Genomic DNA, 13,008 nt, shown 5'->3' with positions numbered 1-13,008 from the left:
TGGATAGCACACAGTGTACTGTCCGCATCTTTTGTGGTCCCATTAAAATGAATCCGATCAGATGCAAACTGAACATATGGTCATGTGCATGAGTCCTAATAAGAATGTTACATATTGTGCAGTCTGGCAAAAAAAACTGATTTCAATTTTTATCTTAACAGAAAACCCGAATATGAATTCTGATGGAAAGTTCATGTTATCACTGAATATTAAAGCAGAAGATGAAGATATCATGCAGAACTTTTCAGGAGAAAACCTAATTTCCTTTAACGTACATTCCGGACTTCACAGTACAGATGTGTCATATAATTCCACTAATTATGACAAACCTTGTCCTGATAAATCACACATTGCTACCCCAAGTAGAGGTCAGAAAGAGGGTAACAGGTTTACTACTGTGAAACCTTTCTCAAGGCTTTCAATACTTAGCAGAATTCACACAGGGGAGAAACCATGCTCCTGTTCTGAATGTGTAAATTGTTTTACCCAGAAATCACAGCATGTTAAACATGAGAAGTGTCACACACGAGAAAGACCATATACATGTTCACAATGTGGGAAATGTTTTACACAAAAATCAAGTCTTGTTACACATCAGAGAAAGCACGGAGGAGAGAGACCATATTCATGTTCACAATGTGGGAAATGTTTTACACAAAAATCAAGTCTTGTTATACATCAGAGAACTCATACAGGAGAGAAGCCATATTCATGTTTAGAATGTGGTAAATGTTTTACATGTAAATCATATCTTGTTAAACATGGGAGAACTCACACAGGAGAAAAGCCGTATTCGTGTTCAGAATGTGGAAAATGTTTTACAGGTAAATCAAGTTTTGTTAAACATGGCAGAATTCACACAGGAGAAAAGCCATATTCATGTTCAGAATGTGGGAAATGTTTTACACAAAAATCTGTTCTTGTTAGACATGAGAGACGTCACACAGGAGAGAAGCCGTATTCATGTTCAGAATGTGGGAAATGTTTTACAGATAAATCAACTCTTACTATACATGAGAGAAGTCACACAGGAGAGAAGCCATATTCATGCTCAGAATGTGGGAAATGTTTTACAGAGAAATCAACTCTTCTTATACATGAAAGAATTCACACCGGAGAGAAGCCATATTCATGTTCAGAATGTGGGAAATGTTTTACACATAAATCAGTTCTTGTTAAACACGAGAGACGTCACACAGGAAAGAAACCATATTCATGTTCACAGTGTGGGAAGTGCTTTTCAGATGAATCAAATCTTGTTATACATGAGAGATGTCACACAGGAGAGAAACCATTTTGAAATATTTTATGGACCTCTCCGGTCATTATGAAAAATACAGACATTCCTCTGACCTGTTCAAGAAAGATGGTTTTGTTAATACTTACGCAGCTGCCGTGCTGTTTATGCCACTATTAGTGTTGAGTGAATCGAAGCATACAAAACAGAATTTGATCCGAAATTTAGGAAAAAATTGATTAGCCGTGAAGCCAAATTTCCTTGTGCTTCATGGAAACAAATACATTTTTCCTATAATGGTGGTTGAAAATAAAAAAATTATACTCGCCTCATCCACTTGATACCGAGAGGCCACCCGCTCCATCTTGATTGAATAACACACGCCAAAGTACCTGCAGTGAGCGTGAAGACGTCACCACATGATCATGCTGGCCGCGCCTAGTGACGTCATTAGTGATAACAACACTGCACGCGGCCAGCATGATCACGTTGTCATCACGCTCACAACAGGTCCTTTGGCGGGTTTTCTTCAATCAAGAAGGGAGCGGATGGCCTCTCCGTGAGCAAGTGGATGAGGTGAATATAATATTTTTTTATCCCTGGATTAACCCCCTGAGCACCTGAATGTGAGTCTCAGATGCTGCGATCAGAGTTGAGCAGCATCTGAGGGGTTAAATAACAGGGGGGAAGACAGGTTGTGCTTCAAGAATCGGACAGAAATTGTGAGTTTGTTTTCAATTCATCATTTGGTGCCTACAGCAATCCGTGATCTCTGACTCACTAATGTAATGGCTACCTGATGAATCTACCACATCGTCTTGAGAATGGATTGATCCACAGACAATACAATTCTGTTTCCTTCCCCACTCCGTAATTCCCTCCTCCCTTTCCCCATTCCCAGAGACACGCGTTGAAATATGAGTTTAATGTCTGTGCAGTTTAATCCAGATTCTTTCTACCAATTTAATTCCTGTAAATTACAATATTTCATTTGCTGATTACGCCCAAGTTCTTCTCAGTGATGGCTCTGTATCCTAGATTTCTGTGTTTGTAAAAATCTAATAAAATGTGTTAAAAAAAGGGGGTTTCCTAATATCTCCCTCTGATAGAAGTTCCAACGTCAGGCTCTATACAGTAATACAGGGGTGGACATTGCCCATAAGCTTAATTTATATCTACACTGTATGCACTGCAGAACACAGGTTTTACAGGACGTCTCTGATAGAGCAGTGTAGTCTACTATACCGGCCCGATGGAGGCCAAAAGGACACGCTCATGTGACTGGAGCCTTACGGATATGACTGACATAAAAAGAACACATAGCCTCTAATGTAATGTGAGAAGGAGTTTGTAGGTCCTCCATTATATGTAACTGCATATGAGTCACATGACGGGTCTTACCTTGTGAGGCAAGGCTGGTGCTCTTCCATTACATGTCACTGCACACACGTGTATAAACTGCACATGACAGCTCTTACCTTGTGATATAAGAGGCTGGTGCTCCTCCATTACATGTCCCAGCACACACTTGTATACACTGCACATGACGACTCTTACCCAGTGATATAAGAGGCGGTGCTCCTCCATCATGGCCTCCTTGTACAGATCCTTGTGTCCTTCTATATACTCCCACTCCTCCATGGAGAAATAGACAGTGACACCCTGACACCTTATAGGAACCTGACAACACAATGACACCGTCATCACCCAGACCCCTCCAGTGCTGTTACTGGAGAATTTCCCAGCATTCCCAGCAGTGTCACCTCTCCAGTCAGCAGCTCTATCATCTTGTGGGTGAGCTCTAGGATCTTCTGCTCATGTATCAGGGGGTAAAGGGGAGGCTCTGTGATGGGGTGAGGGGTCCTTCTCCGCCCTCCTGACTCCTGGAGATGGATGATGGGAGTCACACAGTCCCCCTATGTCTTCCTCACTATTGTATACTCCTAGGAAGAAAAAACCCCAGTATTCAGAAAAGAATCAGAATGCATCAAGCATTATTACATTTCTAAATACCACGGTGCCCAAATTCTCCAAAAAGGGTTCTTTTCATATTGCGAACCATTTAGAATTGTATGAATCCACTATGGATTCTTTAAAGTTATATGCTGATGCTGACCGGATCAGATTTCTACCCTGGGCATTTGAAGATAAGTACCGGCACTATTTTATTTCCTTTAGTGATAGAGGAATTCAAAATTGGCAAGATGTTTTACATGAAATTAAAATGGAATTCGGACCTTACCGAACCATTACTGCTGCAAAAAGTGACATTTATAGGCTCACATGTAGGCCCAATCAAAGCCCCTGTGAATTCCTCTCTGTCCTTAAAAATGCCTATGGGTTAGCATATAGGTCCCCAAACTGGGAATCTGAGGAGTTTAAGCAGTTGTTCTATGATGCAATGCCAACCCAAATCGAACTTAGCCTAGCTAGAGACATTTATTATGAAACTCTCTTAGATTGGTTTGTGACGGCTGCCACATCACTGTATAATATCAGTGAATGTCATGCTACGGGTAAGAAGGTGTAGCTGAAGCTAAGATAAACCCTAGCTTGGGATTTGAATCACAGCCACGTAAGTACCCTCAGTCTACAGAACCTGTCCAACAAACTCAGCTGCAACAGGTAGAACCCAAGCAGTCACACCCCCAAATGGGTCAGAGGGGAATAATTCTGGTGCTGGGAGGTCTAACTACCGTCCCTATTACAATAGGGGTCCCCAGGGATACAGGAGCTGAAATAACAGGCCTAGACAACAGAGGAAAGGTAGGTCTGAACCCTCTAATTCACCAAGGGATAGGTCACCCTCCAATAACCAGGGCGCACCACAAGACCAAACTGAGCGCAAATCAAACAGTCGATATGATCAGTTGGCAGAACAAGTGGCCAAACTGTGTGACATCATAGGTAAGTTGTCCCAGGGGTCCCTAGGAAGATAATCTGAACCGTTTTTAGGGGCAACTGCAGGTCCCAGCTCAGCCCCATAAAGCAGAGCCCAGGCCAGTGCAAGGTTATCAAAGGGGTTGAGGAATAATCTAATGTGATTTTTAATGCTATTTTGCCTTGCAGCGTACCTGACCCTAAAATTGAGGCCAGGAAGGAGGTGTCTAATATGTTATCTATTTTACAGTCTGATCATGTCGATCCCTGCAATGATGTATCTTCCCCGATGTAGAAACATAGAATGTGTCGGCAGATAAGAACCATTTGGCCCATCTAGTCTTCCCAATATACTGAATACTTTGGATAGCCCCTGGCCCTATCTTATATGAAGGATGGCCTTATGCCTATCCCATGCATGCTTAAACTCCTTCACTGTATTTGCAGCTGCCACTTCTGTAGGAAGGCTATTCCATGCATCCACTACTCTCTCAGTAAAGTAATACTTCCTGATATTACTTTTAAACCTTTGCCCCTCTAATTTAACACTATGTCGTCTTGTAGCAGTTTTTCTTCTTTTAAATATTCTCTCCTCTTTTACCTTGTTGATTCCCTTTATGTATTTAGCAGTTTCTCTCATATCCCCTCTGTCTCGTCTTTCTTCCAAGCTATACATGTTAAGGTCCTTTAATCTTTCCTGATAAGTTTTATCCTGCAATCCATGTACCAGTTTAGTAGCTCTTCTCTTAATTCTCTCCAAAGTATCAATATCCTTCTGGAGATATGGTCTCCAGTACTGCTCACAATACTCCAAATGAGGTCTCACTAGTGCTCTGTAGAGCGGCATGAGCACCTCCCTCTTTCTACTGGTAATTCCGCTCCCTATACACCCAAGCATTCTGCTAGCATTTCCTGCTGCTCTATGGCATTGTCTGCCTACCTTTAAGTCTTCTGAAATAATGACCCCTAAATCCCTTTCCTCAGATACTGAGGTTAGGACTGTATCACTGATTTTGTATTCTGCTCTTGGGTTTTTACGCCCCAGGTGAATTATCTTGCACTTTAATTTTAGTTGCCAGATTTTTGACCATTCCTCTAGTTTTCCTAAATTCTTTTCCATTTGGTGTATCCCTCCAGGAACATCAACCCTGTTACAAATCTTTGTGTCATCAGCAAAAAGACACACCTTACCATCGAGGCCTTCTGCAATTTCGCTGATAAAGATATTAAACAATATGGGTCCCAGAACAGATCCCTGAGGTACCCCACTGGTAACAAGACCTTGGTCTGAATATACTCCATTGACTACAACCCACTATCCTCTCCTTAAGTATGGCTTACTGGCCTATAGTTGCCCGACTCCTCCCTACTACCTTTCTTGTGAATGGGCACAACATTTGCTAATTTCCAATCTTCTGGGACGACTCCTGTTGCCAGTGATTGGTTAAATAAATCTGTTAATGGTTTTGCTAGTTCACCGCTGAGCTCTTTTAATAGCTTTGGGTGTATCCCATCAGGCCCCTGTGACTTATTTGTATTAATTTTAGACAGTTGACTTAGAACCTCTTCCTCTGTAAAGACATGCATCAAAAGATTCATTAGTCTTCTTTCCTAGCTGAGGTCCTATTCCTTAATTTTCCTTTGTAAAAACTGAACAGAAGTATTCATTGAGGCAGTCAGCTAGTTCTTTATCTTCTTCCATATACCTTCCTTCTTTTGTTTTTAATTTGGTAATTCCTTGTTTTAGTTTCCTTTTTTCATTTATGTATCTGAAGAATGCCTTATCGCCTTTTTTCCCCTGACTGAGCTATTTTCTCTTCTGCCTGTGCTTTAGAAGCTCTTATAACTTGTTTGGCCTCTCTCTGCCTAATCTTATAAATTTGCCTGTCATCCTCGTTTATTTATTTTTTTATAATTCCTAAATGCTATCTTTTTGTTTTTAATGATTTTGGCCACTTCTGCTGAGTACCACAGCGGTCTCTTCCTTTTTTTGCTTTTACTGACAAGCCTAATGCAATTTTCTGTTGCCTTCAATAGTGCCACTTTTAAGTAGTCCCATTTCTCCTGGACTCCAATGAAACTGTTCCAATCTGATAGGGACTCGTATACCACTAATCTAATTTTAGAAAAGTCAGTTTTTCTAAAATCTAAAACTTTTGTTTTTGTGTGGTGTGACTCAGTCACTGTACTTATAGTAAACCACACTGACTGGTGATCACTAGATCCCAAGCTTTCCCCTACAGTAATATCATATACCAAATTCCCATTTGTGAATACTAAATCTAAAATGGCCTCCTTCCGGGTTGGCTCCTCAACTACTTGCTGTAGAGATAATCCCAGTAGGGAATTTAGAATATCTGTACTCCTGGCAGAACTAGCTATTTTGGTTTTCCAGTTTACATCTGGAAGATTGAAGTCTCCCATAATGATAACTTCCCCCTTCAATGTCATTTTAGCTATTTCCTCAACTAGTAGATTATCTGATTCTTTGACTTGGCTAGGTGGTCTATATATCACACCTACACGAGTTACCTTATGATTATCAAGCTGCAAGGTGACCCAAACTGACTCTAAATTGTTCTCGCTAACTTGTATCAAATTAGATTTTATGCTATCTTTCACATACAGGGCCACCCCTCCCCCTTCTTGCCTTCTCTGTCTTTCCTGTATAGAGAAAACCCTGGTATTGATATATCCCAGTCATTACTCCCCTTAAACCACGTCTCAGTAACAGCCACTACATCTACAGTCGTGGCCAAAAGTTTTGAGAATTACATAAATATTGGAAATTGGAAAAGTTGCTGCTTGAGTTTTTATAATAGCAATTTGCATATACTCCAGAATGTTATGAAGAGTGATCAGATGAATTGCATAGTCCTTCTTTGCCATGAAAATTAACTTAATCCCAAAAAAACCTTTCCACTGCATTTCATTGCTGTCATTAAAGGACCTGCTGAGATCATTTCAGTAATCGTCTTGTTAACTCAGGTGAGAATGTTGACGAGCACAAGGCTGGAGATCATTATGTCAGGCTGATTGGGTTAAAATGGCAGACTTGACATGCTAAAAGGAGGATGATGCTTGAAATCATTGTTCTTCCATTGTTAACCATGGTGACCTGCAAAGAAACGCGTGCAGCCATCATTGCGTTGCATACAAATGGCTTCACAGGCAAGGATATTGTGGCAACTAAGATTGCACCTCAATCAACAATTTATAGGATCATCAAGAACTTCAAGGAAAGAGGTTCAATTCTTGTTAAGAAGGCTTCAGGGCGTCCAAGAAAGTCCAGCAAGCGCCAGGATCGTCTCCTAAAGAGGATTCAGCTGCGGGATCGGAGTGCCACCAGTGCAGAGTTTGCTCAGGAATGGCAGCAGGCAGGTGTGAGCGCATCTGCACGCACAGTGAGGCGAAGACTTTTGGAAGATGGCCTGGTGTCAAGAAGGGCAGCAAAGAAGCCACTTCTCTCCAAAAAAAACATCAGGGACAGACTGATCTTCTGCAGAAAGTTTGGTGAATGGACTGCTGAGAACTGGGGCAAAGTCATATTCTCCGATGAAGCCTCTTTCCGATTGTTTGGGGCATCTGGAAAAAGGCTTGTCCAGAGAAGAAAAGGTGAGCGCTACCATCAGTTCTGTGTCATGCCAACAGTAAAGCATCCTGAGACCATTCTTGTGTGGGGTTGCTTCTCATCCAAGGGAGTGGACTCACTCACAATTTTGCCCAAAAACACAGCCATGAATAAAGAATGGTACCAAAACACCCTCCAACAGCAACTTCTTCCAACAATCCAACAACAGTTTGGTGAAGATCAATGCATTTTCCAGCACGATGGAGCACCGTGCCATAAGGCAAAAGTGATAACTAAGTGGCTCGGGGACCAAAACATTGACATTTTGGGTCCATGGCCTGGAAACTCCCCAGATCTTAATCCCATTGAGAACTTGTGGTCAATCCTCAAGAGGCGGGTGGACAAACAAAAACCCACTAATTCTGACAAACTCCAAAAAGTGATTATGAAAGAATGGGTTGCTATCAGTCAGGAATTGGCCCAGAAGTTGATTGAGAGCATGCCTAGTCGAATTGCAGAGGTCCTAAAAATGAAGTGCCAACACTGCAAATACTGACTCTTTGCAAAAAAATGTCATGTAATTGTCGATAAAAGCATTTGAAACGTATGAAGTGCGTGTAATTATATTTCACTACATCACAGAAACAACTGAAACAAAGATCTAAAAGCAGTTTAGCAGCAAACTTCGTGAAAACTAATATTTTTGTCATTCTCAAAACTTTTGGCCACGACTGTATATTCTCAGATGCCATTATAGCCTCAAGTTCATTGATCTTATTCCCTAAACTGCGAGCATTTGTAGACAAGAATCTGAGCTTGTCATTTCTTAACCTTTGTGCTACTGGCATCTTCTGGCATTGTTCCGGGGGGCAGTTGGACTGCTGGATTATCACTCTTTTGCCCCCCTTTCCTAGTTTAAATGCTCCTTAGCAAATACTTGGAACTGTTCACCAAGGACATTCGTTCCCTTGAGAGAAAGATGCAAACCATCTTTCTTGTACAGTTCTTTTCCATTCCAACAAGAGCTAACATGAGACACAAAGCCAAACCCTTGGTTCAGACACCATTCACCAAGCCATACATTGAATTGCTTAATCCGCATCTTCCTGTCATGCTGAAGGTTATACACAGGCAAAACTGCAGAGAATGAAACAGTTGATGCAACCTCCCGTATATCCTTTCCAAGTGTGTGAAAAGCTTCTTTCACCTTTGAAACCTCATTGCAAGCCAGATCGTTTGTCCCAAGATGGACAATAACATCCACTTCCCTTTCCTGCTTTGCTTGCCTAACAATATGAAGGATCCGTCGTCTATCCCTGCTAGCGGTAGCACTAGGGAGACATCTCACAACACCATTCTCCTCAAACTTCACACCTCTTATGATGGAATCACCCACCAACAGCTGCTTACTATCAATCCTCCCCTTCTCCTTTTTGTCTTTGGCTGCAGTCTTACATACTTTAGGCATGGGAGATGATTGTTTCTCATTCACTGTGCTTGAGCCATCCTCCATGTTGCTTTTGCACTCTGAAAGTGCTGCAAATGAATTATGGAGAGCCACAGACTGTGGGACATGTCTTCTATCCACAACTCTCAGTCTAAAAGAACCTACAGTAACCCATCTTCCATTTCTAGGGGGCCTCTGAGGCAGTGGCATTGCAATGTTCTCAGCCTGAGCCTCCCCCAACAGCAAATTAACACCTTACTAGCCTATGCTCATTTGCAATCAGACAATAGAGATACCGTGTCTAACAAATTCCTTACCTCTCAGCATCACTCTGTGAGCCGTCTATAAACTGCGACATAGTCCAGTTTTCCCCAAAGGGGCTACTACTCCTGCTCTGTGTAACAGGAATGTCAAGGATTCACCAGAGGTCGCGACACTGCAGAGAGGTCAAACCCTCCAGAGGAATCATATGAGCAAACATTCTAATTTCTTTTGTGATTTATTTCAGGTTGAAGGCCGATATTTTGTGGATTCTTATCTTCAAGATGAACGTATCGGGCCAATAAGGGGTTTAATTGATACGGGATCACAGGCCACTATCTTATCATATAGTTATTTCCAAAAGGTTCTGGATTTAACAGCAAAGAGGCCAAACTTATGTTCGCGCGGTCGCACACTTATTCGCACATTTTTGTTGCCACGCATATCCTCGCGGATAAAGAAACATTCGTTCGACGGTCCCCATCCGGGGCCATGAGACTGGTATCCTGTAATACCAGGCCGGGCACAAATCAGCTACAGGTCGGGACGACCAGACCATCGTGCGAAAGTTTCTGCGCGATGTGAACGCGAACGAATCTGCGCATTTCCATAGGATAGATGGCAACCAAACGGCGACCAATAATTTTTCCACAACAGTTCCCCCCTTTTTTGCCATATGTCGTCATTTCAACGGCTCCCTAACACTACAATCACTCAAACCAGACCTCTAAAGGGAATAAACATGTAAAGGGAAATATGCTACACTACAGATGAACTAACAAGAAGAACCTGGCCTAGCATTCTTGGGCCTCTTCGGTTGCTTGACCGTAACGTATGGAAAGGGTGTGACAGTGAAAAGTCTCTAAAGTGTCTCTAATAAAGAAATGCCTTCAAAAGGTTCTTCTTGGGTTGGTCCTCCAGGAGTAAGAATCCGGTTGCTCCGGGTGATTCTCTGCGATCATAACGTGGTCCTCTGAACGGCTCTTCGCGACTCGATTCATCAAGCAGCAGGTCATTCTCACCGCCACATAGAAAAGAAATAGAAAGCACAGCAGTAACAGGACATACACTCCTATTTCCTTAAGCCATGATCCTATAGAAAACAACATATCACCGAAGCCCCCCAGACCTTTAACTCCTTAAAGAGGACCTTTCACTAAAACTTCACGTTTTAAAGTTATCAGCACTTAAAGTGACACTGGTCAGATTTGCAAAAAATGGCCTGGTCCTTACGGTGAAATAAGGTGTCATTAAAGAGGACCTTTCACTAGAAAAAAAAAAGTTAACTAACTATACAGACATGGAGAGCGGCGCCCAGGGATCTCCCTGCACTTACTGTTATACCTGGGCGCCGCTCCGTTCTCCCGGTATAGCCTCCAGTATCTTTATATGTTAGGCTCCACCCAGTGGAACCTGCCGGGGTCTCCTTCTCTCATGCTGTAGAGCTGGCCAATCGCAGCGCTCAGCTCATAGCCTGAGAGTTTTTTTTCTCTCTCAGGCTATGAGCTGAGCGCTGCGATTGGCCAGTGCTACAGCATGGGAGAAAGAGAAGCTGGCAGGTTCAACTGGGTGGAGCCTAACATATGAAGATACCGGAGGCTATACCGGGAGAACGGAGCGGCGCCCGGGGATAATAGTAAGTGCAGGGAGATCCCTGGGCGCCGCTCTCCATGTCTGTATAGTTAGTTTACTTTTTTTTTTCTAGTGAAAGGTCCTCTTTAATGAAAGGTCCTCTTTAAAGCCTTATTTCACCGTAAGGACCAGGCCATTTTTTGCAAATCTGACCAGTGTCACTTTAAGTGCTGATAACTTTAAAACGCTTTGACTTATCCAGGCCATTCTGAGATTGTTTTTTAGTCACATATTGTACTTCATGACACTGGTAAAATGAAGTAAAAAAAAATCATTTTTATTTATAAAAAAATACCAAATTTAGCAAAAAAAAAAAAAATTGCAAATTTCCAAGTTTCAATTTCTCTACTTCTATAATAGTAACATAGTACATAAGGCCGAAAAAATACATTTGTCCATCCAGTTCGGCCTGTTATCCTGCAAGTTGATCCAGAGGAAGGCAAAAAAAAAAACCTGTGAGGTAGAAGCCAATTTCCCCCACTTTAGGGGAATAAAAAATTCCTTCCCGACTCCAATCAGGCAATCAGAATAACTCCCTGGATCAACGACCCCTCTCTAGTAGCTATAGTCTGTAATATTATTACACTCCAGAAATACATCCAGGCCCCTCTTGAATTCCTTTATTGTACTCACCATCACCACCTCCTCAGGCAGAGAGTTCCATAGTCTCACTGCTCTTACCGTAAAGAGTCCATAGTCTCACTGCTCTTACAGTATAGAGTCCATAGTCTCACTGCTCTTACAGTAAAGAGTCCATAGTCTCACTGCTCTTACCGTAAAGAATCCTCTTCTATGTTTGTGTACAAACCTTCTTTCCTCCAGACGCAGAGGATGTCCCCTCGTCACAGTCACAGTCCTGGGGATAAATAGATGATGGGATAGATCTCTGTACTGACCCCTGATATATTTATACATATTAATTAGATCTCCCCTCAGTCGTCTTTTTTGTAAAGTGAATAACCCTAATTTTGATAATATTTCAGGGTACTGTAGTTGCCCCATTCCAGTTATTACTTTAGTTGCCCTCCTCTGGACCCTCTCCAGCTCTGCTATGTCTGCCTTGTTTACAGGAGCCCAGAACTGTACACAGTACTCCATGTGTGGTCTGACTAGCGATTTGTAAAGTGGTAGGACTATGTTCTCATCACGGGCATCTATGCCCCTTCTGATGCAACCCATTATCTTATTGGCCTTGGCAGCAGCTGCCTGACACTGGTTTTTGCAGCTTAGTTTGCTGTTTATTAAAATTCCTAGATCCTTTTCCATGTCAGTGTTGCCGAGTGTTTTATCATTTAGTATGTACGGGTGACTTGCATTATTCCTTCCCATGTGCATAACTTTACATTTATCAGTGTTAAACCTCATCTGCCACTTATCTGCCCAAGCCTCCAATCTATCCAGATCCCTCTGTAGTAGTAGTATACTGTCCTCTTCAGTGTAAATTACTTTACACAGTTTAGTGTCATCTGCGAAACAATTGATACTTTACTATGCAAGCCTTCTACAAGATCATGAATAAATATATTGAAGAGAATAGGGCCAAATACTGACCCCTGAGGTATCCCACTAGTGACAGTGACCCAATCTGAGTGTGTACCGTTAATAACCACCCTCTGTTTTCTATCATTGAGCCAGGTACTTACCCACTTACAGACGTTTTCTCCCAGTCCGAGCATTCTCATTTTATATACTAACCTTTTATGTGGTACAGTGTCAAATGCTTTGGAGAAGTCCAGATATATACGACATCCATTGATTCGCCGCTGTCAAGTCTAGAACTTACCTCCTCATAGAAACTGATTAAATTAGTTTGGCATGACCGATCCCTCATGAAGCCATGCTGATATGGCGTTATTTGCTTATTTCCGTTGAGATGCTCTAAGATAGCATCTCTCAGAAAACCTTCAAACAGTTTACCCACAACAGATGTTAAACTTACCGGCCTATAGTTTCCAGGCTCTGTTTTTGGACCCTTTTTGA

General features: G+C 42.0%; 1 protein-coding gene across 3 annotated transcripts in view; it reads left to right on the top strand.

Moving 5' to 3' along the window:
• LOC120991971 (zinc finger protein OZF-like) overlaps positions 1–2,269 on the top strand; it is a 576,950-nt gene extending 574,681 nt beyond the window's left edge. For all 3 annotated transcript variants that reach the window (XM_040420733.1, XM_040420731.1, XM_040420734.1), the window contains one exon: positions 162–2,269. In XM_040420733.1, coding sequence (XP_040276667.1) covers positions 162–1,300 — 1,139 coding nt within the window. In that variant the 3' untranslated portion in view covers positions 1,301–2,269. The remainder of the gene's footprint in view (positions 1–161) is intronic.
• Positions 2,270–13,008: the final 10,739 nt, after the last annotated feature.

The sequence above is a fragment of the Bufo bufo genome, chromosome 2, assembly GCF_905171765.1.
Source record: "Bufo bufo chromosome 2, aBufBuf1.1, whole genome shotgun sequence".
In the NCBI taxonomy this organism is placed as follows: domain Eukaryota; kingdom Metazoa; phylum Chordata; class Amphibia; order Anura; family Bufonidae; genus Bufo; species Bufo bufo.
This window is presented reverse-complemented; position numbering and strand designations above follow the sequence as displayed.